Source organism: Culex quinquefasciatus, chromosome 3, assembly GCF_015732765.1.
Source record: "Culex quinquefasciatus strain JHB chromosome 3, VPISU_Cqui_1.0_pri_paternal, whole genome shotgun sequence".
Lineage (NCBI taxonomy): Eukaryota > Metazoa > Arthropoda > Insecta > Diptera > Culicidae > Culex > Culex quinquefasciatus.
Window position 1 is genome coordinate 137285161 of NC_051863.1, and position 26362 is coordinate 137311522.

The 26362-nt window shown below is 36.3% G+C and overlaps 2 protein-coding genes across 6 annotated transcripts in view; one reads left to right on the top strand and one right to left on the bottom strand.

The window, feature by feature from the left end:
• The window catches only part of LOC6047258 (G-protein coupled receptor Mth2), a 41414-nt gene extending 35332 nt beyond the window's left edge, over positions 1 to 6082 (bottom strand). For 2 of the 4 annotated variants that reach the window (XR_005278470.1, XM_038262940.1), the window contains exon 1: positions 5388 to 6080. The gene's annotated coding sequence lies outside the window, so the exon portion shown is untranslated. Of the gene's footprint in view, positions 1 to 5387 lie in introns of all 4 variants that reach the window. The other 2 variants (XR_005278469.1, XM_038262941.1) reach the window with 2 other exon arrangements.
• Positions 6083 to 11050: 4968 nt separating this feature from the next.
• Positions 11051 to 25881, top strand: LOC6047256 (tyrosine-protein kinase transmembrane receptor Ror). 2 transcript variants are annotated; one of them, XM_038263831.1, is made up of 7 exons: positions 11051 to 11256; positions 16419 to 16914; positions 21116 to 22201; positions 22262 to 22466; positions 23196 to 23911; positions 23970 to 24295; positions 24360 to 25881. In XM_038263831.1, the coding sequence occupies exons 2-7, from the start codon at positions 16814 to 16816 to the stop codon at positions 25271 to 25273; spliced, it is 3348 nt and encodes a 1115-aa protein (XP_038119759.1). In that variant the 5' UTR covers positions 11051 to 11256; positions 16419 to 16813; the 3' UTR covers positions 25274 to 25881. The 2 variants fall into 2 exon arrangements, with proteins under 2 accessions (XP_038119759.1, XP_038119758.1); XM_038263830.1 differs by having other exon boundaries at positions 11250 to 11339.
• Positions 25882 to 26362: the final 481 nt, after the last annotated feature.

A 26362-nucleotide genomic window follows, 5' to 3' on the forward strand; every position in this document is an offset into this window, starting at 1 on the left:
GATAATTATTCTTGCAAAGCAAAAGTATCCACTTCTTATCACTGCACGTTGTGAGACTGCGCTGCTGTACATTCTAATTTATATTAATTGCTTGCGAGTGGGAAAACCACCCCTCCAGCTTAGCTATTGCGGAGAAACGCGATCGGATCACTTGCCGCATATACATTTCATTACTTGATATGAACTTTAGCGTGTGGTGTAAATTTCCTGCTCTCACAGCGGCAACCGGTTACGGTAAAGTTCGTGCAGCATTTTTATCGCACGAGTAGATCAAATGAATCTTAGAATATAATTAATCGAAAGTCGTTACGGAAAGTGCAGAAATGTCATCCGAGAAAAAAAAGAACAGGTAATTTGTCAATAAATAAACATTCTAACAAATCCAAAACAAAAAATTTACTCATCATGTTCAGTTAAACAACGTTAAGCATACAAAAAATGTTTTTCAAGATCTATTAAAATCCATTGAAAATTTTTGTAATTCGTCAAGCTAGGACAATTTTGTCACACGTGCATAGAGCGTCCAATTTCCCGTCCCGGGAAAAAAATTCCCGGGAATTCCCGGGATTTCCCGAAAAAAAATATTTCCCGTTTCCCGGGAAATTTGTAAATTTCCCGGGAATTCCCGAAATTCAAGCGGAAGTATACATTTTCTTAAGTTTTTGGAAATATTTTTTGAAAATGCACGGAAAAAATAATAAAGGAACAAACTCAACATGATTTTGTTCAATTAAATGTATTGTTTGGTTTATATATAATTAATCAGATTATCAGAAATTATGATATCAGAATTATGTTTGATAATATAAAATTTTGATGCAACTGGAAATAGTTCTTGCTTAATGAGTATTATATTATTACAATTAGGTAAGCTTTTAACAGATTGATATCATTTCATCAAAACAATATTAACTCCTTACCTCCAAATTAAAATTGAGATTTTTTTTACGTTTTTGTTTACCATGATCAAATGAGATGAAAATCGAATTTGTGCAAAAAGAATTAATTCAATTGGTTAAATACCTAGTACTAAAGAAATTACAATTTGAATTAAAAGAATTATGGAGAACTGGTGCAACTATAGGTGTTTGAGGGTTAAATGTGAAAAAATAGAAGACTTTTTGTGTAATGATGTTAATTTATCATATAATTTAAATCATGTTGCATGATAATACAAAAATAATCATTGAAAAATTATTTTCTATTGTTTGTTCTCAAAAAATGCAAAAGTACATTCAAAGCTTGCTTCAAATATTTGAAAATATTTTGTTGTTTGGAGTAAAACCATCACTAATAACATAATTTCTGCATGTTTTTTTTCTCATTTCAATAAACTGGTCACAGAGGCAAGTTTAAATTTCTCATCATAAAATACCAAAATACATTTTCTTGTAGTTGAATGATTTTTTACATGCAGTCAAGCTGTTAATTGATCTCCACACTTTTTTAAACCATTAATGTTGATGTCCTATACAATTTTGTTGCATAATATAAATGAAAACCAAGATCATAACAATTTTCAATAAATTTAAAATTTCCCGGGAATTCCCGGGATTTCCCGGGAAATTGGATGAAAATTTCCCGTTTCCCGGGAAATTTGTAACCCCGGGAAATTGGACGCTCTACACGTGCATTCAAGGTACGTATTTTTTAAAAAGATTTTATCAGATGCAGTGTCACAAGTGCATGCACTCTCAATGTTTACATTTTATAACTGATACTCGGGACTTCGGCAACAAAATTCAACCAAATTTAAAAAAATACATGCTCTTGGTTATGTTTATTTATGATTTTCTAGATTCAAGGTCAAACATTAATACGCGTTTTTCTCGAAACACTAAAAGGCGGGTGCGACAAGCTAGCACGATCATTTGGACATTTTTCAGAAGCAGATTTATTTATTTCAATTTACACTAGCCGTCTTATTATATACCACTAGTCTACAACGTCTAGTTGCATTAATCTTCTCCATAATTGCAGTTGAGTTAAGTGTTGTAGTAAATGACTTTGCTTGCATATTTTAAACTTATAATTTAAACTGCATGAATGAGATCAGCAAACTCAATATTTATTTGATATCGTTGTGTATTATGAATGAATTGTTGTTTGCATATTAAATAACAGAATACGACTTTTGAGTGTACATCAGTTTAAAATTTTATTAGGAACAATTAATTTAAAGCTTAGTAAACTTTTGACATATTTGCATGTAATTGCTACCTAAAAATAAATTCACAATTTAAGTTTACTTTCTGAAGCAACTATAGTCTCAAATTATTTAATTCAATAATTCCTATAAAAAATACAATTCAATTTTCTCAAGCATTGATTCTTTACGAAGATTATGAATGAGGTACTAACAAAAAACAAACCTTATACGTTTATTTAGCAAGAAAGGTAAAAACATATTTATTTAACAATCATAAGGCCGATGCAAATATTTTTCGAAGTTTTTGTGTTTCGGCTCTGGCTCTTAGGGGGGGGAGAGATTTAAATATCAAGCCAAAATCTTAAGATATAAATAAAAAAATAAAGTTGCAGAATAAATTTGACACAAATTCAGTTGTTTTGCAATCATTAGTTTTAAACAAATGTAAGATTTGACGAAAATAAAAATTTTATCGAAGGAATGTTGCAGTACTGTACACCGAACATAAAAAAAAAGATTAAAAAAAACCCAAACATGCTAAAAATTATTTTAAAATCAAGGGGAATGCATTTTAAATGCATTTTTGAAAAAAATGTTTTTTTTGCCCTCTAATTTTTCGGGCTAATTTTTAAGGGGGGTGACAAAGAATATTTGTACCATCCTAAAGAATATTAAATTTTTAAAAATTCACAGTGGTTGTATACTGTAACAATTAAAAAAATATTACTTTGCCAGTTTGTAATACGATTTTATTAACATAAAAATACTTTTAACAATAATTTGTAACCTTAAGCTTCAAATAACCAACGATTTTAGCAAATATCGAATAATTTAAAGGGATAAAAAAATCACAAGCATTTCACGTTGCTCGGTATTTAATGATGTACAAATTTCAAAGATTCTAAAAAGATGTCATCCAAAATATAATATCAATTCATTGTCTGATTGTTTTATTTTTGTGTGAGAAATTGCCGATTGAATTCTAGAGTATTTTTTTTAAAAAAAAGGTCCTATAAGCTTTTGTGTTTCATATGTTTTAGGACCTATTAAAAAAACTCTAGAATTGTTCTTCTGCAAATTTTCGATTCGATTACAAAACAACCAAAGAAATTAACCAGCAAAAATTAAAAAAAAAATGTTTTCATCAGACATTCAAAATATGTCCGGCATGTATTGTATAACAATGGTCAACATTTGTAAAAGGTTAGCTGATGTGATATTGATTAGTCGAGTGTGATTATGTGATTATTAGTAAGGGACCATCCATAAACCACGTGGACACCTTAGGGGGTGGCCATTGTCCACGCTCCATACAAAAAGATTTTATTTCTATGGAAATTGTCCACGTTGGGGGTTGAGATTTCCGAAAAAGTGTCCACGTGGTTTGTGAATGGTCCCTAAAGAGATCACTTTCCATATAAGAAAAAACTTTACATGGGTTTTTAACTAATGCCAAAATGATAAAATATATATAAATTATTTGAGTCATCTTCATAGCACCTTCGTAAGAACCTACAACTCAGTTTCATTATTATCAATGAAAAAAATGTCCATTGCTGATACAATATATACCAACAATATCCTCAACTTTCCTCTTAATAATATTGCAAGTCAAGCCTCCAGATAACCCGATAAATTTATCAGATTTTTTGCTGTTTTGAAAAATATAAAAAAAAAACAAATATTTCAAATTGAACCAAATAAAATTAAAAAGTAAAACTCCGAACACAGAGAAAATATGAAGGTAATATTCATAGGGGAATGGTGGCAGATTTAGTGTCAAAATAAATGTGAAATATTGCATCAGGAACTGGTGAATTTTCATCAGTTTTAGGTGAATTTTCATCAGGTTCACATTTTTTAGGTAAAATTACTCAAATAAGAGGTAATATTCAACAATTACCAAATTTTCAACCTTCCAAAATTAAACTTTTTTTTCTGTGAATTACCAAACTGTTTTTTCTGCTTTTTATTGCAACTAAGCGTTAACCAAGATTTCAAAGTTGTTTAAAAATCGACAATTTTGTTTCCAATTTGGAGCAAAATGTCATCACTTACGAAAACAACAAATGTTTTTAAGTTCGTCAACATTGGTGTTACGAACTCGCTCTTAAGTATTCTATTCATGATAAAAACTAAATGCAATAAAATCAACTCATGGCACAATATTTCTCCGCGGAAATTCCAACCATTACCATTAATACACACTACATTTGAACAACCAGTAAATGAATGCACATTTTTTTTTTTGTTGTTTTCAGCCTTTTAAACGACAAGTGCATGACCTTTTTGGACTGAATTGGTACACATTAAATCAGCTGACCTTGACGTCAGCAACTATGTACTTGTGCTTGAGTGTTTCCGGCCTCACATCGAACATTTACATCAAAAAGTAAAAAAAAAAAATAAAAGATACCAGGAAATTAATTAATGTTAGTAAAAGTTATTCTTTAAATTTTAACTAGAATTAAAAAGAACATCACTTGAAACTAAAATTTCAAAATTAATCAAAAGCTTCATAAGTAGAATCAAACATATTTCTTGAATTTCTTTTTAATTCTGTTGTTTCTTTGGTAAAAACCATATAAGGTTGATCAATGAACTACATATATTTGACAGTAATGTGAACCTCTGTTATTCATTCGAATCAGAGCAAAACATGATTCGGTCTCATTTGAGGACCAGACAACTTCTTTAGAACTGGAAAAGGTTCTACATCTCAACGCATAACTTATGAAATTAATGAAGTTTTTTTTTATACAATTTTCAAATTTTAGTTCAATTAAAGAATAACATGATCTTTTACCATAGTCCCAAGCAGAAAAATAAAACATAATTGGATCAACAACACGTTTTGTTGATTTGAAATTCAAGAATTTTGTTGGATCAATGCTAAACGTCAAAGTAAGACTTAGGTTCGAGTGGGTAGTTAGTTAGCTTCATAATTTGCGCTAAAAAAAACCCCAAACAAATGATTTAAAATATTTATCAGGGCCATATCAACTGTTTGGCCCATTTTTTAGCCTATTATACCGAAATTTAAGTTAGGGCGAAAACTATTACATTGAAAGCCAAATAAGCTTTGACAAGTTTTTCAAATAAGTTCCACACAATTTTCACATTGTCTCACTTCAAACCCCTTCAAATTACACCTTCTCCCCTGATCAAATCGCACTCCGACACTGCACCAACGTTACCGGCCGGATTCAATCTCTCGTCGATTACCTTCCCTAATTACCTGGGGTTTGTTGCTGTTCTGGAAAGCACAACAGAGCTCGGACACCCCGTGGGATCTTCCCGCTCTAGCTGCAACGTCGTTGGGGCGTCCGTCTAATGACGCCGATCAGGAAACCGGAAATGGTATCGGCGGGTAAATATACAAACACTGTTTGGAAAACTTTCCGCCGCGCTTGAGGGGGCACCTGGAGAAGTAATTATCACGCCACGCGGGGACCTGACAAGTGAACCGGTCACGACGTGGATCTTCTTCCGTCACCAAAGGTACTTCAAACTCGTCTTCAAACTGGTTTCACGCTGTGATGTGACTCACGGCCGATAAATATCAGCTCGAGTCAATATCGGCTGATTGGTGGTTTGCTTGGGTTTCACTGTTTATTCACTAAATTGAGTACTTTCCCGGCTTATTTTTAGGATTCGTTACGGAATCGCGCCGGTATCGGATTGGCCAAGCTGCTGTATCACACTCGTTCACGGCAAGATGAGATTCTTTTTGTAACACAAACTTGTATTAGAATAAACAATCGTCCGTCTTTCTTTGAAGATAACTCTGATACATTCAGTGCTGGACCAAACACTTAGGGATTCCGAAAATCCGCCTTGAAGTGCGAATCCCTCAACCGGAGACAATTGCAGAAGAAGCGAGCGTTCGCGCCGAACCACCAGAGACAACTGAACGGATCGACCTGAACAGCCTGTTGCTTCACCGCTCTGTAGCTGAAGCGTACCAGTTCAATCCACGAACATCCACACCTCCTCTGCTGGCGCGCGGATGTTTGTGTGTCTCCACATCGAACAGCAAATAACAACACGACCAATTGGCCAACACATTCGCATGGTCTCTTGTCACAATCGCCACATTTGACAAACCAGAAACCTTCAGAGACGACATATTCGCCGGAGATGTAAACATTGACATCGATACTAACTCTTTGAAAACAGCAACACTGTTTTTGAAATCGTAACCACAAGGTTGCGGTAACGATTCTAATGACATTTCTATTAAAACGTCAACAAGACACTCACTTCCGCCACAAACCTAGACAATGCATTGATATCAATTCTTGTAGAGCAAAATGTCGTCCGCAAAAATGTTCCATGCACGGAAAAAACCACGAAGGAATATATTCATGTTTATAGTGCAAATGCACCATACTCATGAATAAATTCCTTCGTAGTTCGCAAATTCATGAACACAATTCACGATTACGGGAATTATTCTTTTCTCTGTGTGTCAATGTAAAAGTTTCTTTGAAAAGATTGCAATAAATACGACTGAAATTGTGATTTTTTCTAGACACAAGCGTAAAACAAGCGCACTGACTGCAATCTGTCAAATTCACCGTTATCAAAACGTTAAAATGCCACATTCGCCAACAGCGCATACCATCGACCCCCCTGGGAACAGCTTTTGGGGGATTTCCTGCTCGACCGGCGGCGCTCACTTTTGCCAGCTATCGACGCTGAAAGCTTGACTCTCGCACGCACACTCCCCTGTGTCGAAGCGCACGTGGTTTCGCAGGTGTGGGGGGGGGGGGGGGTGGAAGGTGTATCGATGCGTCGAGTACCGCGGTTGAGGCTTAAACTGAAACAAACCAAACCGTGAAAACGCCGCTTCATGCGCGTTGGCGCGCTGGTTAGTGTTTGTTTACATCTATTACAAAGTTATTGCAAACAATGCGAATTAAGGGGTGGGGTTGGTGTAAACGTGCATGTTGAATGGAATGGGAGAAACCGAAATCGTGAGAGCTTTAACCTATTTTTAAGTATTTTTTGGATGAATGCGTGGGTGGGCACTCGTAAACATTCAACTATAGTTATCAAACGAACATTCAACATTAAATCTAATCTAATCTAATCAGACCCTAGCGCAGCCAATCTTTCGAAGGGATCCTGGAGAGTGCCTTAGGTTAGATGACGCCTAGCACTCTTCTTGTCATTTATTAACATTTGTAGTGCGCCATTGCATCGAAAATGCATTGAAACATCACAAGCGTTAAAGCGGCCAGGCCTACTGCGTAAAGCCGTATCGCAGAGATGACTCGTAATTGGGTTGAGTTTGAGCACTGAGTGTTCGAACAACAACACAATTCTGAATCGACAGGGGAGGAAGAAGCGTGGGGACACACCACCATACGCTCCGAGATTTGGTTGTATTCGTTGGGAGCACCATGCTAAGAAGGTTTGGTACTCCGGGACTCTCTGGGATGGGACATTGTATTTCCACGAATGCCCTGGACACTATTTGCCGTGGTTATAGCGCCACAACTCGCTCTCTGTAACAGTATTCCTAATTCCAGTCCACGCTCACCAAGTCGTCATGGCCTAGTGGTTAGCATTTTTGCTTACCAATCCAAAGGACGGAGGATCGAACCCCGCCTCGAGCGATTTTGATTTTTCGTTCATATTCATCATTTCAAATTTCTGTGTTCTTAACTTTCTCGTTGGGAGCAGATGGGAATCGACAAACGAACATTCAACATTAAATAGAGCAAATTCAAAATTAAAATAAAATTTGGATGATTTTTGTTCTGGATAGTGCCCACTCTGATGCAGGCGATATCTTTATTTTAAAAATCTGTTGTGTTTATGTAAATTATTTCACCTTTCAGACGTTAACATCACATTCGCATAAATCTGCACATCAACTCTTTGAGTTGACACTATACTGCTGGCATTCCAGCTATAATACTGGTTTAAGCGTGTTGCTAGAATATTGGACATCGCGAATGGCCATGAGTCAGGAAGTAATCAGCGGCTGTGGAGAACAATAAAGCTACTTAAAGCTGTTGTTTGTCGTGTGTAGCGGCTTGATAATTTAAGAATTATGCTGGACAGAAGAATAAAAAATTAGCGAGAGCGAGATATTATGACATATTGTTTTGATTGATGAATGATTTTTGTGTGTATTTGACGTACAAAACATTATTTGATCAAACTGCGGGAGGTTGTTGTCTTACATACATTTATATAACTTTTTGTTAAAACGTGTAGATCTCGGGATCTCGCCAAACATTCAATCGTGAAAAATCAATCTGAAAATGTTATTATGAACAGTTTTAACAAAGTCTTAAACAAAATCCACTCGCAAACATAAAAATAATCTTGTAAAACATTACTTTTTATTTTTTTCTTATTTTTTATAATTTGAGTAAAGAATTAATTCGCCTTAAAACGCATGATTGCTGAATGCGCAAATTCATAAATCTAAGAAAAATAGGATCAACGAATAACAGTTCTGTAGTTTTTCGCAGTAAAAAATATATTTTTAATTTTCAATGTAATGAATATTTGAAAAATATTCAAATTTTTTAATTTAACTTTTTACGACTAAAAGTTAAATGGGTCATTCCACCTGAAGTGTGCAAGAAAAAATGCAAATTTGAAAATTACCATCTCCGATTCTGCTCAAATTTGGCAGAGCTGTTGAGACTATCAAAACATGCAAAAATCCCGAATTTCATCAAAATCGGACCACCCACTCCATTTTTGTACTCTCCCAAAAAAATCGAGCATCGGACGGGGAATACGATGGTGATGTCAAATTTGAAAAATAAACAGGGCCGTTTTGAGATACGGCCATTTAAAGTTTTCAATTGCGCAATACAGGTAGAAAACATATTTTAATCTAAAATTTGATCACAGAAATGGATTCTACGTCCAATTTCCTTCAAAATTGAGTCTAAGACCGACCCTCTAAGATTTGTGGTTCCTAAGTTATCGTCGTTTGAAAATAGGGGTTTCGCTCAAAAATCGCCAAAAAGTCGATTTTGTGGGAGGGTACAAAAATGGAGGTGGTTGGATGAAATTCGGGATTTTTGCATGTTTTGATAGTCTGAACAGCTCTGCCAAATTTGAGCAGAATCGGAGATGGTAATTTTCAAATGCTGTTCCGCTTCAGATGGAATGACCCAAATTTCAAAAATAATGATTAATTTTCGATTTTTTTAATATGTTTAGGGGGACTAATTAATTCATCTTTTGAGCCATGTTGCAAAATCTGACAAAGAATTAATGTATTGTTTTGTGTTTAGAACATTGAAATGCAGGACAAAAAAAAATCGATGACTCTGTGCTCTCTTGTACTAAGTTTTCTGGTTTTCCTATCTAGTTAGCATAGGAGAACACAGAGGCATCACAATATTGAAAATATTTTTGAAAAGCTATATCAAATTGGCAATCAAAAAGAACTAATTTGTTTTATTAAATGTTTTTCGTTCTTTTGATTTTTTGAGTGTAAAAAGTTATTATTGAATGATAGTGCGAAAAACAATCTTAATTTTTGTTTAAAATAAACTAATGGTAATAAAAACAAAAAAATATTAGCATGATTTAAAATCTGGAAAACAATAGATTTTCAAATAATAGTTTTTGTATTTTTATTTAAAGTGACAATTTTTTTTTTAAATATCATCTTTTGCCTTTTTTAATTCAAGAGCTCTTGTTTTTTTCGTGATTCAATTCGATATGAACCATTTTAAGCGTAATATTTGTTATGATGACCATATAATGAAAAAAAAGTTTACTTTTTTGAAAAGATGTGTAAATATGCCGTTAAAGATATCTTAAAACATCATCGCTTGTGTGCAATCTTGTAACACGTCCTATCTTTTTACAGCAGATGTGTCACAAGATAATACACAAGCGACGACATATTTGAATAGAAGGTATATTTTGCTTCATAAATGAGTTAAAAGTTAAAAGTTAAAAGTTAAAAGTTAAAAGTTAAAAATTAAAAGTTAAAAGTTAAAAGTTAAAAGTTAAAAGTTAAAAGTTAAAAGTTAAAAGTTAAAAGTTAAAAGTTAAAAGTTAAAAGTTAAAAGTTAAAAGTTAAAAGTTAAAAGTTAAAAGTTAAAAGTTAAAAGTTAAAAGTTAAAAGTTAAAAGTTAAAAGTTAAAAGTTAAAAGTTAAAAGTTAAAAGTTAAAAGTTAAAAGTTAAAAGTTAAAAGTTAAAAGTTAAAAGTTAAAAGTTAAAAGTTAAAAGTTAAAAGTTAAAAGTTAAAAGTTAAAAGTTAAAAGTTAAAAGTTAAAAGTTAAAAGTTAAAAGTTAAAAGTTAAAAGTTAAAAGTTAAAAGTTAAAAGTTAAAAGTTAAAAGTTAAAAGTTAAAAGTTAAAAGTTAAAAGTTAAAAGTTAAAAGTTAAAAGTTAAAAGTTAAAAGTTAAAAGTTAAAAGTTAAAAGTTAAAAGTTAAAAGTTAAAAGTTAAAAGTTAAAAGTTAAAAGTTAAAAGTTAAAAGTTAAAAGTTAAAAGTTAAAAGTTAAAAGTTAAAAGTTAAAAGTTAAAAGTTAAAAGTTAAAAGTTAAAAGTTAAAAGTTAAAAGTTAAAAGACACAAATATTCTCAAAAAAAAAACATTGCGCTGAATATAAAATAAATTATTTAAAAAAACGCAATGAACTAGAAATTGCCAAACGAATTTCACATCTTGCAATACAAGAATTCCAATAAGATTCCAAACAACTTACTGACTAAACGCACCCCAAAAAAAGTTCACAGTTGATTTTCCTACACTGTTAAACCATTCAACCCATCTTCATCATTTCATTGAGGGAGAGCAACCTAACGTCATTCACTACGTTCCTACTCTCCTGCAGCCTTCTCTTCACCATCCGAATGAAGTCTCTCGCTTCATTCAGCTTTGTGCAGCTTGAGTTGGACTCTCAAACGGTTGTCAAACCTCGAGCCGTCGAGTGTTTCCTTCTTTATTCGTCGTCGTCGTCGTGTGTCTGTGCGTCTGCCCGAATAAACAAAAAGCATTTGCAAAATTCCACTATTTGCAGCATGTAAAACGCGTCATTTCGGCGTAAAGTGCAACGCTTACAGTGCAAACCATGTAATTTCACACCAAAAGTGACAAATTCATTGTGAAAGGTGCGTTTTTCGGCTGGGGTGAAAATTTGTACAATTTTTCATTCATCTTGGAGTGGAAAAAGAGGAACGACCGTGCTTTGTGTGTGTTGGTATTGGTGGGCGTGTGTAGAGCGTAACAAAACATACAACAAATGCCGTACACACCGCACTCTCCCAGCATAGTGCTGCGTGAGTGTGCGTGTTATGAGTTTATGCTCGGTGTCGGGGAGAGCATAGCGGAGGCGGGTGTTGAGGCATGTGGAAGTGTATCGTGTGATGGTAGCAGAAGCAGCAGCAGCCGCCGCCTGCGGTCTTTTTTTTTGCTAAGCTGAATGGATAGCGGGATTTATGCTGCAAGCGGTGTTATGAATGAGTTTTATTATCTTTGACATCTTTTTGGAATAAATTATGCGAACTGCATGGGGGGCACACTGCTCAAATTATTTTATTGTGGTTATTTAATGTCAAAAACAAATAGAGTTTAGAAAATACAGATTGAGCCATTGTTGGTGAAATAAATGGAAGAAAGCAAGGAAATTACATGTGGATTAAAAAAATAGTTTGCGGTGTTAGGGGAACTATATCCTTTCTCAGCCTATTTCTATTATCGGCCTATCAGCACTTTGATCATGAATTACAGCTTTCATAAAGTATTTTTGACTGTTCCAAAGTAATAAATAGCTCAAATAAAAGTGAGCAAGCAACTCTCCATTGTTGATACATCTCAAAATGTTAATTTTAATAGCGGAAAACGGCAAAAGTGATGAGAATTGGTCGATCGGCTTAGAGTGATTAAAATGGGTATATTTCCCCTACTTGACAGATAGATTCTTTCTCGATAGTTATTTACATCAAACTACAAGTGATTCATCAACAATGGTGTTTTTTCAATTCCGTTTTCAATGTTCCTACTTTCCTGGCATTCTTCACCAAAACTAACAGTGCTGAAAAGTTAGTTAAAGCACTCATGTGGGTGCTGATAAGTTCAACTAATTCAAAATAATACCTTTATGATTCTTTTAGTTGACAATGTGCAAATCATTCACCGCTGCCTAATTTTTTATTACAATTTTTCGTAAATATTTCGAAAATGTTAACAGTAAAACAATCATTTAACAAAACTTATACAAATTTGGCATCATTTAATATCATGTTTTTGCAAATAATATAAAAGTAATTCTCTGATTAGTTTCAAATGGTCAAAGCGGGTTTCAATCGATTTTCGTTCAATTTACAAATAATCACCTTCAAAAGTGCTTAACATTGTTCTTCTGCACGTCCTTTAAATGCTCCTTATAAAAAAGTGAAAATTTAATTTGTACTGTAGAAAAAAAAATCAAACGGGTTCGGAGGTCGTGATGACTACGACTTTGAAATAATTAGGTCATACAAAAATGCTGAAATTTGTAAAACCCAATCTCAACCCTCAGACCCAATGTCACCCCTGATGGCGGTATACTAAATGAACTAGATCCTAAAGAACACTGGGAAGAAAATTGGTAATTTTTACATAAACTTTTTTCACAAAAAAAATATTTTTTCCAAAATCCATTTTTTTAATTTCTTAGACGAAAAAACCCCGCATATTTTAAGCCATTTTTATGGACTTAAATTTTAACGACGTGACTTAAATAGTGATTTTTGTAAAAAAAAATCGTACTTAAAATTTTTTGACCTCATTTTTTTCATGAAATCAATATTGAAAAATAAAGCAGCTAATCTAATTCGTGAAATTTTCCGATCATTTCGAAAACATTATATAAAAAAATCAAGACTAGCATTTCAAAAGGGCGTAATATTGAATGTTTAACCCTTTGAAATGTTAGTCTTGATTCAAAAAATAAAAATATTATTTTCAAAATTATCGGAAAATTTTACGAATGTTACATTTTTTTACATTGAAAATCGGACCATTAGTTCGACATTAGAAATTGGAGGGTTGTTTAGATAAGACTTAGAAAATTTATATTTTCCTGTTTCTTTTTCTTTAAAACATTGTATCTTATTAACTAGAGGTTCAATCTTCAATGTCTCTTAGTCAATGCCATAGCATTTTTTTTAACTTTGAAAAAAATATTTTCAGAAATGGTCAATCAAGGACACTATTTAAAAAAAAACCAAAAAACCGTATTTTTTCGGACAAAATTTAACTTTGAATGGCGATATTTTGAAAACGGTGCAATTGATCAAAAATATTGTAAAGTGCTTTTCAATTGATTTTAAATAAAAAATTGTGGTTAAAAAATTTAAAAACAATTTTTTTTTTACAAAAATCACTATTTAAAAAAATTATAACTCATCGGTAAAATACTTTGCCTTAAAGATGCGGGGTTTTTTCCCCTGATAGATATAAAAAAAATCAAAAATACCGATTTTGGTAAATTTATTTTCTGTGAAAAAAAGTTAATTAAACAATCACTTATATTTTTTCCGTGTTCCTATTTATTCTGAGTAGTCCTCATCTATACCTACAACTTTGCCGAAAACACCAAATCAATCAAAACATTTCTTGAGAAGTTGCAGATTTTCGAATATTTACTTACCATTTTTGCATGAACAGCTGCCAAAATTGTATGGAGATTTGTATGGGCGAACAAATGACACAAAATGGCTTCTTTGGTCATAGGGAAGGCCCCACACAAAGTTTGAGCCAAATAAAAAAAGTAAAATGTTCGAAATCTGCTGATTTCGTAGATAATTGCTCAATATTCTTTGAGTGCCGTCAGTGGGGGTGACTATGGGTCAAAAAACGAAACACCTCTCAAAATTTCTTAATAACAAAAACAATTTAAATAACATCGAAAATCTTTCAACGTTTATTTGTTCTTAGATAGTTTACTAACATTTTCCCAAAATATGGTAGATTTTGATGAAAAAAAAAAAAAAAAAAACTATTGATTGTTTGAAGTGGAGATTTTCAAACATTTGGGTAGTTTTCGAGCAATTTTAACAAAAATATTAGAAAAATGATGTTTCGAGAGGTCATTTTTGGCCAAAAACGTACCCCAACTTTAGACATCTGCCAAAATAACAGGATTTGTTCTAGGAACGAGATTTTTTCAGCGAAGTCATCTTAAGATGTCCGCTACACAACCCCTTTAACAGAATTCAGTTTCATTGAGAATAACCTGAAAAATGGTAAAATCGGTAAAAAATCACTTTGACCCAATCTCACCCCCCAGACCCAATGTCACCCCCACTGACGGTAGTCTTACTATTAAAATTCCAACATAGCATAACTAAGATTAAATTTATTTTTATTTTTTTATTTATTCGCCAAATCAAAGATATTCATTTAAGTTGAATGTATTTTTAAATTGTCTTGACAAATGTTTAGATTTTATCCACTGCCATGAATCAATTAAAGTAACCAAGACACTTTGGAGCCCAAGGCAACGAAGTCCTTGTAGATAAAATGAAGACACTAGTGGTTGTTACTAGCAATAGTTGCGACTGCTGTAAAGTCAACTTCGTTGTTCATTTAAATCCTGTTTGAATAGAAACCTCATTTTTAAATTCGACAGTTCGTTTTCCCTAAACAATTCAGCGTAATAATCACTAAACATTCTTAAATTATTGCAGGCCATTGCAGAGAATCATTGAATTCTTAAATTAAAAACTAACTTAATCCACCTATGTGGTTGATGCCTTCCTCACTTTTTACTCACTGGGTAATATTTCAGCTATTTTTTTTAGATCCAGAAAAATAAATACACAAATATAACTTAAGAGGTCATAATTCGAGACAGGGTTGCCAGATCATCAATGTTGTGGACTCGTTGGAAAGGTCTCTTGATTACCTAACCAACGATGGGTCGGATGATGGATCCGGACATTTTTTACATACATTGAAATGAGATCCGGCTTCAAAAAAATACATAAATATCACTAAAGTGGTCATAACTCGAGACAGGGTTGCCTGATCTTCAATGTTTTGGACTCGTTGGAAAGGTCTCTTGATTACCTAACCAACGATGGGTCGGATGATGGATCCGGACATCGTTTACATACATTTAAGTGAGATCCAGCTTCAAAAAAGTACATAAATATCACTTAAGTGGTCATAACTCGAGACAGGGTTGCCAGATCTTCAATGTTGTGGACTCGTTGGAAAGGTCTCTTGATTACCTAACTAACGATGGGTCGGATGATGGGTCCGGACATCGTTTACATACATTTAAGTGAGATCCGGCTTCAAAAACGTACATAAATATCACTAAAGTGGTCATAACTCGAGACAGGGTTGCCAGATCTTCAATGTTGTGGACTCGTTGGAAAGGTCTCTTGATTACCTAACTAACGATGGGTCGGATGATGGGTCCGGACATCGTTTACATACATTTAAGTGAGATCCGGCTTCAAAAAAGTACATAAATATCACTAAAGTGGTCATAACTCGAGACAGGGTTGCCAGATCTTCAATGTTGTGGACTCGTTGGAAAGGTCTCTTGATTACCTAACCAACGATGGGTCGGATGATGGATCCGGACATCGTTTACATGCATATAAATGAGATCCGGATATATGTGAAAACACATTTTTATACATAACTTTTGAACTAGTTATCGAAACTTCAAACAATTCAATAGCGATGTATGGGACCCTAAATCAAGTCGAATGCAACTGGTTTGGTCAAAATTGGTTCAGCCAGTGCTGAGAAAACTCAGTGAGAATTTTGGTCACATACATACATACACACACACATACACACACACATACACACACACAGACATTTGTTCAGTTTTCGATTCTGAGTCGATATGTATACATGAAGGTGGGTCTTTGAGCTTTTAATAAAAAGTTCATTTTTAGAGCAGGATTATAGCCTTACCTCAGTGAGGAAGGCAAAAATAAGGTTCATAAAAGTTGAATTTCAACTAATTTTTTTTTTAAATATGGTATAATATAGTTAACAATTCCTGGATTTACACAGAAAAAAAAACTTTTTCAAAATTCTGCAATGAATGATACAGAGGATGTCTAATATTCTTAAAAGCACGCGTAAAGTGTGCCATCCATTGTCGTCCCTAAAAAGACTCATATGCCACTATAAACATAAAGCACTAAGTCACCACATGGCCTCATCGTCGCGCCTCCAAACTAAACACCATCATCATTCCCGCGCCGCCCGACGACCCAACTATATTAGAGCTCATGTTTCTTGTACCATCTTTCGCTTTCAGATTTGCTTAGCGGCACCAGAGTGGCGACGACGGCCAGCCAACACCAACACTGGCAAAGTGTGTGCGAACAAAAGAAGTGTGACTGTGTGTGTTTGTGGGGGTAATAAAAAGAATTAGGGAAAAGCGGAAAAGCGTGGCTTAAGAAAAAGTGAAGAGAAAAAGAAGAAAAGGAAAAAAGAGAACGAGAGAGTGTGTAAAACTCGCGTGGAAAGTTCTTGTTTTATGGCAACAGAAGAGTCATAAAAAAGGGAAACATCTCTGCTGGGTGAGGAAACTCTCACGGCCACCCGGAAAAACACAAGAAGCAACACAAAAAAAACGAAAGGGTGGCAAGAAAAGTGGAACAGAACGTCGTCGTCGTTCTGGGCAGAGGCCCGTAGAAGGGCTAGAACACTATGCTCAAAAGTATTTATGTAGTAGCAGCACTAGTGATTTGTTTACATCGTGAGGTGGCGTTCGGCGAGACGACCAATGTGCTGGACGTGGCGAGCAATGGGTGAGTTTTCACAACGGAACCGTCCGGGCAAAGGTGATGATTGCGTAAAACCTGGATTTAATTTGGGCAGGTTAATGAGGCAGTAAACAGCGGCAACTCCTAATCCGTAATGGCGTGATAAAGGCCCCAAATCATAAAGTCTGTAATTGAATATCGAAGGGCAAAACAAAAAAAGTAAGCTAGATTAAAGTCGATCTAAAACAGCTCACCAGCACAGCACAGCAGTTTAGCATAAATGAAAATGCAAATATATGTAGGGCACAGTGAACTCAAAGAAACCGGAGAGAGAGCCAGAGCTTAAAAGTGGTTTACTTGAAAACATTGTTCATTGCGGAGGAGCTAATTATGGACAGATGTACGGAGCGTTGAGTGAGATTTGCGTTACGCAATGTTTTGGAATTTCTTGCCGGAAAGAGGAAACAACGAAGAGATTTGCTCGGCTCTTTATGTGTTGAGTTTATTCAAATTTGTGCTATTCGGTTGCGAATGTTTTAAACGCATGAGCGTGCACCAGCTGAGCATGGTGGCAACTCGAAACATAAAATTTCACGGAATTCTCACAATGCTGAAACCACATAGGAAATCAAAAATTTAAAATGCACCTAAAAATTGGCTGAGATACAATTGTGTAAAATCTAAAATCCTCTTCATATTGTCCGTTTCTCTCGAAGGTACACGCCGCGCGGCATTTCAGAATGTGCCGCATACATTGTTGCCAGCAATTTTCTGCACTTTTGGTGCAATAAAAAACGTACCCGGCAACAAAGCCATGCAATTCGAAGAAGAAGATCGACAAAAACAAAACGCGCAGTATGGGATTTGACAGCGCGCATTTGCCGAAAGTGCGGCGCGTCGTTTCGAGGCTGGTATGCCGCGTGTCTTTTTCGGGAATACGCGCAATACTGGATATCATTCACCCAGCTTTAATTTGCTTTTTGAAGAAATAATGACAAAATTTAAAATATAAAAGGTATGATCGATCTGATTACTGAAATCATTTTTTCTTTAGTTTATTTTAAGCATGGCTCAAACAAATATTTATTTGAAAGGTATTTGGCATTCTCAGTAAAATAAACAAAGATTAAACGATTTGTTTGAAAATGCCCAACCTTGCGGCGCGGAGCTTCAGTTTTTTTTTCAAGGGTATTATAGTCGTTTTCTTTAAAAACTTTTGTTTTAAACGGAACGACAAGGACGTAATATTGCGCACCATGACATTTTGGAACATTTCTCATATTTGTGCATAGCACCAACAACCTACAATTTCCACGTCCTTCTGATGGCAACAGACCTTTACAACCAACATGATTTTCTCTAGTTCCCATTATAAAGGCTCATACCGCGAGCCGAAACGTTCAACATTTTAAATCAACAAATTGTTTGAACTTTTTTTTTATTTTACTGAGAAAGCCAGAAATCATCAAATCCTGCATACCAATCTAAAACAAACAATCGAATAATATGACTACAAAAATAGAATCTAACAAAATATTTAAAATAATTTTGCGGAAAGCAATTTTCATATTACATACATATTTGATACAATATAATTAGGCTAAGTGATTTTCATGCTAAAAAATTGCAAATTTCTCAGGGACATTATTTTTAAAACACCAAATATCACGGAAATTTCGCGGAACGTTACTTTGAAAATCACACAAACTTCTTTCTATGCTTCATTCTACATTATTCTTCAATAAACTAAAGAAAATCTTCACTGAATTTTAACGTGACCCAAAAATAAAACTTTTCCTAATTACCAAATTGTTTCCAAGTGGTTTATGGATGAGCTCTATATATATATATTTTGAAACCAAATGTAGGGCATGCGTATTATCATTTATTGAACTGCCTGATTTTATTATTCGACTTATATGGCTAAAAAGTTGAAGCTGATTTGCTAAAAATCTTTTTATAATTTATTAATTATCATTTCAAAGCAAGATTTAATACATGTTTTTAAATAATTTGACATATTTCCCTGTTAAAAATATTTTCAAAGGTTTTCATCTCACTTTTTAAAACCTAAATCAAAAATAAATAGGCAAAAATAATTAAACCTCTAACGAAAATTTGTATAAGAAATCAGAACATGTAACAAAAAATGATGGGTTTTATTTACCTTGCACCATGCATCAAAATAATCAAATATTGTAGAAATTATACAGGACTCAAAAAAGTCTGAAGTTTCTGCAAATAAAACAATTCAATGAAACAATATCTGCAATTTCTCAAAGAGTTATCACAATATACTTGTTCAGTAATTTATAACAAATTTTAGTAGAAAAAGCCAAAATTCGTAAAATATTTAACTTTTTAAAGATTAATGTGATAACTTGATGATTCCGAGAATATGTTTTTATTGGTTATGGTAACATGATCTAAGTATTCGCACCATTCACTTCTCAGTAAATGTTGTTACAATTTTATGTTAATGAATGTTTTGCTAACAATTATTCAAATGCTTCACGTTCTCCGATCAAAATTTTTCTTGGCCGAAAAAAATAATTAGACCCGTATTTTTTTTGTTTGGCCATTAGGGTGACCCATTATAAAGGCTCGCCGTGTAAGGGTGGTCCGAAAAATGGCACTTTTCGTTGATTTTCGCAATAAAAACCACTTTTTTCAAAAAATCATATCTCTGCGCCATTTTATCGGGTTTTAGCTGTCCTAAACGCAAAAAAAGGAGATTAGTTTGGCTATTTGGGAGAAATAGTAAGAAGTTTCAAAAATCTAGCTTATCATTTGAGAAGGTCGTATGAAAACTTAAAATGTAGTTTTGAAGGTCTCGGGACCAAAGCCTATGTCTGAAAATATTTTTATCGGATGCCTCGGAAAATTTCACATAACATATCAAAAAATGGTGAAGTTATGTTTTCGATACTCTGAGACACGATTTTTTGAAAATAAAAACTGTGTTTTTCGACGCGCCGTGCGCAAAAATCGCAAAATTACGAAAACAGCAAAAAAACTTTTTTCACTAAAACTGCGATAACTTAAAAATTTCAGCGATGACCTATACATGCTAGGGTACCAAAATTTTCGTAATTGAAATACGCAACTATGTTTTAAATTTTAAATGATTGAATGTTTGTGACAATTTCAGAAAGTGGATAACTATTTTTTTATATTTCTTCTTTTTGCATTTGATTGATTTGTTCCCTTGAAACCCAACACTGTCCGTGTTCAAGAGGTTATTTAGAGCAACTTTTATTTCACGAATAGCTTTATATATTAACTTAAAAAATAAAAGATGTCGATAAAGAGCTAAAAATAAAGTGATTGAAGAGATGTTGCTTTCAATGCTGTTCAAAGATCAAAAACTAAATTAAAAATTAAAGTTTGGGAAAATTTGATCCTATCCCGTCTAAAGAAGCATGTTGGGTATTATTCGGTTAATTATGACCAGATTGTTTGTTAAATATTGTTCGAGGCAGATATATAAATCCATATTCAATATAAAGAAAAAAAAAATGGCCCATTATTCTTGATTTTGAATTTTTACTCGTCGCATTACATGGTTTGCTGTAAAACATGGAATCGGTACAAGCCGGTACCAGTTATTTCAGCCAGTTCTACCAAAGCTGTTCCAATCGGTTTAAATTTATCACGAATAGACGAATAAATTGTTGCATGAATTTTGACACATCACATTACATGGTTTGCTGTAAAAACATAGAATAGTTGCAAATGGTACCGGTTATTTAAACCGGTTCAACCGAATTGGTTCAAATTGATTACAAATAAATTGTTGAAATCATTGAGGAATTTTGACACGTCACATGGCATGATTTGAAGTAAAAAAAAACATGGAATCGGTTCAAACCGGTAACTGTTATTTGAACCGGTTTACCTGCATCGATCATTTTTATGCATTTGTTAATTTTTAAGGCAATTAACAACACAAATTTTGTCAAAAATGGTGTTGCAAAATTCAAAATATTAAGCTCATATTGAATGTTTTTTTCCGTTCAGTAACAATTCAAAATTTCGGGAATTGTTTTATTAGGTTAGGCATTTCTAGGTTTTTTGATAAGAGATTTTGTACGGTACAGCCATAATTTGACCGATTTTTTTTATCAATTTTCTAATTCGACTAAAAAGTGCTCACCCTGCCCATCTACTGAATATTCATCCAACGTTTCACGCTTCTAATTGTGCTCCCATTTTCCTCTCTCCTCCCCAACTCGCCTCGTTCCAGCTTAACCAAATCGGCGAACCCGGAAAAGTTCGCCCGGCGCAAGAAGACGGAAAAGCTGCCGTACCGTGGCGGCGATGACGAGGAAAAAATCGAGCAGGGCGTGTGCCAGATCTACACCGGCACCACGTGCGACGAGTTCCTGCGCAACCAGACGGTGTTCATCACGCCGGACATCACGATCGAGATGCTGGAGGAACGGTTGAAGGCCGCGTACGGGGTGATTAAAGAGTCGAAGGACATGAACGCAAACTGTCGCGTTTATGCGCTGCCCAGTTTGTGTTACAGCATTTTGCCGGTTTGTCGAACGCCGGAGAAGACGAACCATCAGTATTTTGCGAATAAGGCGGCGGCTGAGGCTGCTCGAAGAGGTTCCAACTACAACCGGTCCAAGTTTAAGTCGCACGAGAAGAAGAACAATCGCAAGGGTAAGACTACGAGTACACCGGGAGTGATGACCACGACGGAGCGATTGAAGGTGTATTTCAGTGGTGGAGTCACGCCTAGTTCGAACGACTTCAACGGGGATATTGTGACGGAGAACTCGTTGGATGAAACAGGGCGAAGGAGGAGATCCAGCGAATTCTTGACCGATAGGCAGCGACATTTTCTTCAGCAAAACACCTACAATAACGATGATGGTTATTACTCTTCTTACTCGGCTAATTCCAACAACAAAAAGAACTACCCTCCAACGAGAAACACCGAAAACCTGCGTAGAATCTGCCGTAACGACTGTGAGCTGCTTGAGAACGAGCTCTGTCAGAAGGAGTACGCGATCGCCAAAAGACATCCAACGATCGGTCAGAAGCTACCGCTTGAAGAGTGCGACGACCTTCCGCTGCAAAACTCAGTCGATGGAACCATAATCAATGGGATCGGTGGCCTCGGAAGTTCCGGAGACAACGAGTGCATGCGGCTGGGCATCAAGATGGACATCGTTCCGGACGACGATTGCTACTGGGAGTCCGGGCTGACCTACCGCGGCATCCTGGACAAATCCAGCTCCGGCAAGCCGTGCATGCGCTGGTCCAAGCTGATGCGAGAGATCTCGAACCATCCGGAACTGGCGGGGCATAATTTCTGCCGGTGAGAATAATCCCCCCAAATTTATCTGTAAATCAAAAACTAAAATAAAATCTTTTGTAGGAATCCTGGAGGAGAGCAGTCCTCGCCCTGGTGCTACACGGACCTCAAGAAGACGATCGAGTTCTGCGAAATTACCAAGTGTTCGGACCGGATGTGGCTGTACCTGATCGTTGGCTTTGTGGCGTTCTCCACTGTAATTGTGCTGGCCGTGACCATCGTGTGCTGCAGGAAGTACCGCAAGCACGGAGTGTCCAACATTCAGAATGTGAGTTGAATGATTGTTTCCTTTGAAATTGTAAAAAAGTTTTTATTTGATAGATGTTTTTTTTCCGAGACAGTTGTACAGCGTTACTAACAGTCCTGTCCCTTAAAAATCGAGATCTACAAACTAACATGGCGGGTGCCGTTGGTGGCCAATGACTGTTACCTATTCGCAACTGATCTAGTTTCAGAAATTATGGCATTCATACATGCTGTTGATAAGGAAAACACCGCTAGATCGTCGAAGTCTATGATTGGTAGAGCTGATAGGATATTAAGGTCCCGTTCAGCAACCGGGGGGATTTCTTTAGAAAGATAAAAAAAAACTAAAACGATAATATTCCAAATTGGATCCTAAAATGAAGCTTAGATTGCTGATATTATTGTTTACAGCGATAAAGCTTATTTTTCTGAGTACAATGACCCTTTGTACGCCCACAAAGAGTTTAAAATGGATTTTTAAATCAATTTATAAAAATTAACCTCGCGGTCCTTCTTGACAGAAAAGCTCCTACTTGACAGCTCGTTCCAAGGGGACCGGGGGGAATGTTTGTGTTAAAATGAAAAAAAGTGATCAGAAACGGTTTTTAATCGTGTTTTCTATCGTTGTATATAAAAATTTACCCAATTAATTTCTATCTGTTACAATTTTTCTTTTCAATTTCCACGAAAATGTTATTTTTTATGAAATAAGTTTATAATTAATGCATAATTTACTCGTTTACCCCTACAGATTAACCTCCCCAACGCCGACAAGAACATCTACGGCAACTCGCGCCACAACTCGCCCATCGAGATGACCTCGCTGATTGCGAACCAAAATTCGACCGGCGCCATCAGCCGGAACGCCGAGAATGGTGGCATCCAGGGGCTGCTCAGCGGCCAGTCGAACCACGGCCACGGCCAGTCTTCGCAGTCGCGGAACAACGGCATCGCGCGGGTTCCGCAGTACACGCTGCAGGACGTGCGCTTCGTAGAGGAACTTGGCGAGGGTGCGTTCGGGAAGGTTTACAAGGGCGAGTTGACGCAAAAGGACGGCGAGAAGATCTTCGTTGCGGTGAAGGCGCTGAAGGAGAATGCCAGTGCGAAGACGCAGGCGGACTTCAAGCGGGAGATTGAGCTGATTAGTGACTTGAAGCACGATAACATCGTGTGCATTTTGGGCGTGGTGCTGAAGGAGGAACCGCTGTGCATGCTGTTCGAGTACATGGCGCAAGGGGACTTGCACGAGTTTTTGATCGCGAACTCGCCGAACGAGGGCAAACAGTTGACGCAGTTGCAGTTTTTGCTGATTTCACAGCAGATTTGCGACGGGATGGAGTATCTGGCGAGTCATCATTACGTGCACCGTGATCTGGCGGCACGTAACTGCTTGGTGGGGGAGAGCTTGACGGTGAAGATTTCTGATTTTGGACTGTCGCGGGACATTTACAGCTCGGACTATTATAGGTGAGTTTGAAGGGGTGTTGGAGGATAGAACTTGAAGGTAATGAGTTGAATTTTTTAGGGTCCAATCGAAATCTTTGCTTCCGGTTCGTTGGATGCCATCCGAGTCCATTCTGTACGGGAAGTTTACCACCGAAAGTGACGTCTGGTCGTTCGGTGTGGTGCTGTGGGAGATCTACAGCTACGGGCTGCAGCCTTACTACGGCTACAGCAACCAGGAGGTCATCAATATGGTGCGAGCTAGACAGCTGCTGCCCTGTCCGGAGGCTTGTCCGAGTGCCGTGTACTCCCTGATGGTGGAGTGCTGGCACGAGCAAGCCGTGCGACGTCCAACATTCCCGGAGATCGGGCATCGCTTGAAGATTTGGTACCAAGCGCAGAAGAGAAGTTTGTTGCTTGATCTTTCGACATCGCGTTGAAGTTACTTATCATTTTGTCGTTTTTTCCACAGATGAACAAACCGAACAAGGTTTCAACCGTAAAGGATCCGTCTTAAGTGTAAACACTCAACGAATGTCCTCGCAGGGCAATTTGAACGCCATTACACCTTCGTCTTCGTCCAGCCATCACTCGTTGAATCGAAACGGCGTGCCAGAGCCACGTGAGCCGGGCCCTCACCAGCCACATCAACCTCGCAAGCATCACCACTCGCTGGAGCGGGAGAAGATCCTCCGCACAAACCATCACCAACAGCAGCAGCAGCAACAGCAACCTCACCATCATCACTCGCGGTCCCATCACCAGCATCACAACTCGCTGGACCGCTCCAACAGTGGCAAAATGGACCAGCAAGAGGGTGAACAGTACGAAACCCAAAGCAACCGCAGCTTCTACAACAACACCGGCACCAGTCGTAGCAGTAAGAGCATACACTCGATGCAGGAACATCCGAACCAGCACCATCAGCAGCAACAGCAGCACCATCCGGGGGCACCTCCAGCCTACAAGAACTTCAGTCTCCCTCGCAAAAGCATAGACAGCAATCTGGACTTTGGCGACGGAGAAGCCACTGCGGCAAGCAGCCCCGGCGGAGTCGGCTACAGCGGACGCGAGTCGAAACGTCCCCCAAAGGACCCGCATCGTCACCACCATCATCATCACCATCACGGCTCAGGCAGAAGCCGCAGCAAAATGGACAACTCGACCGGAACGATGTCGGTGTCCTCGCTGAACAGCGCCGACGCTGATCTGAACCAAATCCTACCAAAGAATAGCACTCAGTCGTTGGCCCAGCCACCAACCAGCAATGGCAGCCGGAAGCCCAGCAGCAGCGGAAGCATCCTCAGCGTGGCCAGCGAGTCCAACAACACGACGGATCCGGCAGTCGGGCTGCCGCTGATGCAGGGCTCGTTTCACGATGGCTAAGCATAGGCATTTGTTTTAAACTATTATTTAAATCACATATTGCATGCACTTATCATAGTAATTTAGGAAGAGAGTGTGGAACAGTTTTTAGATAAGCAAAATGGAAAAAATGGAGCAAGCATTTAGTAGGACAAAATAAAACGGTTCTCAAAGACAAGATTCGCGTCAAGCTACTAGGTTAGAAGATGGACGAGAGATGGGCTGATTTTATCTCGATGTGTACACACAACTATGATCTCTAGTTTGGACTTTTTGAATGACTTTATGGATGACTTTTTTCTAGGTTTTTCCTCGGCAAAGTATTAGAAGACTTGTGTAGGTTATTTTTTATTTAGGAACATCACCAAACCAATCTACTTTTTAATCTATAGTAAAGACTGATTCGAAAGTGCGCAACTTTTTAGTTTTACAAAAACAGCAAAAATAACATAACTCAATTGCACAACTATTTATGATTTTTATTTATGTCAAGTCAGCTAAATTAAACTACGATAAAACAATTGTCATCCATCTCAAATGTATTCTCATCTTTTTATGAAATAAACTTAATGAAGCGAACGCGACTAAGTGTTCACAGAAATAAATTTAAGCATTACTGGAGTAATAAATTGAATGTGTTAATGATTTTGTCCGAAAAACCAAAAATCACTAAATTCAAAGGGGAACCAAATTATCAATTTTTACAGACAAATTAGTATATCAAGCGAAAAAGTGACCAGGTGGTTCCTAAAATTAAGCTTTAATAGGGTCCTAAATTGCCGTTCTACGCAAAACCGTCCCATGTCATTTTTGGAAGATTTTGAGTTTTGGTAATTTTTTGAATTAAATTTGACGTATACTTTCAGAAAAACTCATAACATTTGTTACTTTGTTCGAAAACGCTTCAAAAGCAACACCAAGGAGTGTATTTTAAAATTTGTAACACTCTAAAAAATAACCCTGCAAAGTTAGAAAAAACACGAAATTTTAAAATGAAAAATTTTGTTCTAAATGTAAAAAATGATCCTGCTAAGTTAATGAAGATTCGAAAAGTACATTGAATTTCCCTTAAAATGACATGTTCCAAAAAATTTTACAGTTGAGTTACGG

Coding starts and splice junctions, on each gene's coding strand:
- LOC6047256 (XM_038263831.1), top strand. CDS start 16,814: ATGCTCAAAAGTATTTATGTAGTAGCAGCACTAGTGATTTGTTTACAT. Junction 22,467..23,195: donor GAGTGTCCAACATTCAGAAT/GTGAGTTGAATG, acceptor TTACCCCTACAG/ATTAACCTCCCCAACGCCGA. Junction 24,296..24,359: donor GTACCAAGCGCAGAAGAGAA/GTTTGTTGCTTG, acceptor TTTTTTCCACAG/ATGAACAAACCGAACAAGGT.